At 44.9% G+C, this 3,202-nt stretch overlaps 1 protein-coding gene across 1 annotated transcript; it reads left to right on the plus strand.

Moving 5' to 3' along the window:
* Positions 1-790: 790 nt before the first annotated feature.
* Positions 791-1,774, plus strand: FOXG_16946 (uncharacterized protein). Its single transcript, XM_018396974.1, has one exon. It carries the CDS (start codon positions 952-954, stop codon positions 1,645-1,647), a length of 696 nt encoding a protein of 231 aa, XP_018257784.1. The 5' UTR covers positions 791-951; the 3' UTR covers positions 1,648-1,774.
* The last annotated feature ends 1,428 nt before the right edge of the window (positions 1,775-3,202 follow it).

Raw genomic sequence — 3,202 nt, forward strand, 5'->3', positions numbered from 1 at the left:
GTCCTCCTGTACACTCGGAGGGACTGCGTCAGCAGCAGCATCATCGGGGCGGTTGCAAAGATGGCCTGTTTCAAATTGATGCATGGAAGCAGGGATTCATATCGCATTCATACAAAGCGTTCGTACGACATTATGTATATAATGCAGGGCCTTAATGCTCTTGGCCTTGATAAATTATTATGCTGCATCGTTATTTAGATCGATTATCATTCTTTCTTTCTCCAAATCCTACGGACGTTTCCTAATGACGACTTTGCAGATGGAGCCAACTTAACGGAACCAAATCCAGAAAGGTTTACCGCTCCTTGATGTCTACATCACTTGCAACTCATCTCGGATTCTCCTAGTGCAGAGTTTCTTCCATACTTAGAACGCATTTCGTTGTACTTTCTTCAGATTAATCCATATATCTCAGTACCTTTGACCCACATGTTGGTTCTGCAAATGAGATCACTTTTGGTATGAAGCACTCCACTGACACAGCATAACATCACACTAGGAATCACATGTTTTCCTTTTGTCCATGGGCTTTTAACCGCATTCACTGCTTTCTGAAAATCTCTGGTTTAAGCTCTCAGCCATAAGTCTCAACTGCAAATAACACATCTAGCTCACAACACAAAGTGGCTTACCAGCGAAGTGTCAGCCTGGAATATTTATTTAGCTTAACCTTGCATAGTATCCAATAAGTTCGAAATGTTACTTTACAAAGAAGCATGGTAACTATTCCCTAAAAGTAAAAGAGAAGTCGGTATTTATGTTGGTTACAGGAACCAGACCGGTAGTGCCTGAGGCGACCATATACTGATAAAAAATAATGAATGGAGAACACTTTCCTTCCGTCATTTCCCCTCTACAAGTAACAGCATCACAAGTAACAACATCAATATAAACCGCGCCCGCATTTCCTTTTCATCACATTGTATTCGGCACTATCAACATTTCGACAACATGGTCAGGCCTCACGAAATGATCAACATGCTATGGCAGCCTCCCAGCACGCGTCGGGGGAGGATTCGTCGCTTTGAGAAGCTTGATAAAACTCCTCCCGAAAACTCAAAGTACTACGGTCACTGGGGTTACACTATCTATCGCACGCACTATAGTCTCGAGTCCGATAAGCGATGGGATACGCCGCTTGACGCTTTAAAACGGCAAACTATGCTTGCAGTTGGTTATTATCAAGACATGCCCTTTGAAGATGAGCTGATGCACCAGCAGGCCGATTTCTTACCAAAAACCTGGTATTATCAAAGCCAAAAAGAATATTCGGATGATATCAAGCGAATAAAAGACTTGTTCCATCTTGATATTCGTGAGGATTCATCACTCAACGGCTTGGGAGTCCATGAGATCCGCGAAATGTGCCTTCGTGATAGACCCGAGGAAGAAGAAGCCATGGCAAGGCGTCGGTTCAGATTCGTTCTTCTTGCCGATAGAGCAGTATTTAAAGCTATGGAAAGCGGCGAGTTTGTCGTTAAGGCAGTCTCATATAACTGGGAGGATGGCTGGAATAATTGGGGCTGGATGAGAATACCAACAGGATATCTGCTTGAGCTTTGGCACTCGCTCATGGGAAGGGACGATAATTACCATAGGGTGCTATCTTTCGATGGTCCAGAGGAGGACCTAGAGGAGTACATCTGACCTGGTGCCTGGGACACAGAACCGACAAGCGAATGCTCCGAAATACGAGAATGCATTCACTACACCAACCAAAAGTACCCAGGAAACCCTGTATAGATTGAAGGCACTTACTATGCTGATCGTCACAAAGAACAAGTTGTCCTCACCAAGAACACATAACTGATTACCAAATGGCCCGTTCTCAAGACAATCTAACCCGACCGTACATCTGATGCAAGCTTAAGCCACTCTCAAAATAGCAGTACACATACAGCGACGGCAAAATTTAATAATAACACGCGTAGCACTGACTTCGCTACATCTACCAAACAAGTGCATTTCATTGTCACCGCCAAGAGCAATGGAAAAGCACCAGTGAGTCAACTCGAAGCTATGAAAAAAGGCCCAAGAAGAAGAAAGATCGCCAAATCGTTTCCTTTGCCACTAAGGCCTCCGAGTTCTATAGTCCCAATCTGTGAGAATGTGAAAGAAAGGAATCTTTTCTTTCAATGAGTTGAGCGTTTCCAACACCTGATTTGCATAAGGGTCATCCGTGTGCTCACAGATATTTCTCGTCTCAGCTACGGTCGCTAGCAAAAGCCTTTGGTGCGAACAACGGCTATTTCGTACCAGTCAGTGAGCCACTCCATGAAGAAATCTGCGATATTGGCTTGGACATCTGGGTACACGAGCTTCCACACATGGTTTGGGCTGTGAACAACTGATTCTACATGCCATTCAAGATATTCGTCATTTTCCCATGAACATTTGGGCCGGTGTTAGTATTCATATACTCAAATGAAGCGATGGCTGAGCGCAAAATCGCCAGGGCATCGTTAGGTCTTGACTCCGTTTTTTCCAAGCGGTTCTCGTACGCCATGGGGTCGTTGTTCTGCATTATCTAGAAGGCGTTGGTTAGCCATGTCATGATGTCGACTCCCTCTCAGTGTTTCTTGAATAGACATACCGCGCCTTCAACCACGTTCAGGAGCTGCTCAGTAATATTGAAGTTTCTGTCATCTGCATAGCTACCCAAGCACTCGAAAAGACGATCGAATAGTTTGGTGTTATCAAAATTGGGATTGCCAGGGATAGGGACCCAAAATTTCCGGAAACGGTCTGACTCTCCTAGTGGCGGTATGGCTTCAGAACATGCTATAGGGACGGCACCACTTCTGGCTGGCCTTCCGCTGGCTAGACTGTTAAATTGAAGTTAGCAACGATGTGACCTTGGAACGCTGAAGTAATTGCCGTACAATCCTGCGGTTACATACTTAAAGAACTTCTTCAGAAGGCCCTTACTAAAGGGATACTCGGCTAGTCCTGTGTATCAGTGGCAGCAATTCAGAGGCACGGAAGACATAGTCTGAAACCTAATAGTCCTGAGACCGTTTCATATTCCTTTGGGTTTCATTCTCATGTCGGAGCAATTATCGGGGTCCTCGAATTCGGCAGTGTTCTGAAGACCATCATGGTCGCTGGGCAATTTGTTGACAGGAGGATTCGCAGGTACTATAACCTCGAGTTGAAACTATTGCTGCCGTCAGGAGCTATCAATTCTATGAACTCGAGCTTG

Source organism: Fusarium oxysporum, genomic scaffold, assembly GCF_000149955.1.
Source record: "Fusarium oxysporum f. sp. lycopersici 4287 supercont2.40 genomic scaffold, whole genome shotgun sequence".
NCBI classification, from domain to species: domain Eukaryota; kingdom Fungi; phylum Ascomycota; class Sordariomycetes; order Hypocreales; family Nectriaceae; genus Fusarium; species Fusarium oxysporum.

Coding starts and splice junctions, on each gene's coding strand:
- FOXG_16946 (XM_018396974.1), top strand. CDS start 952: ATGGTCAGGCCTCACGAAATGATCAACATGCTATGGCAGCCTCCCAGC.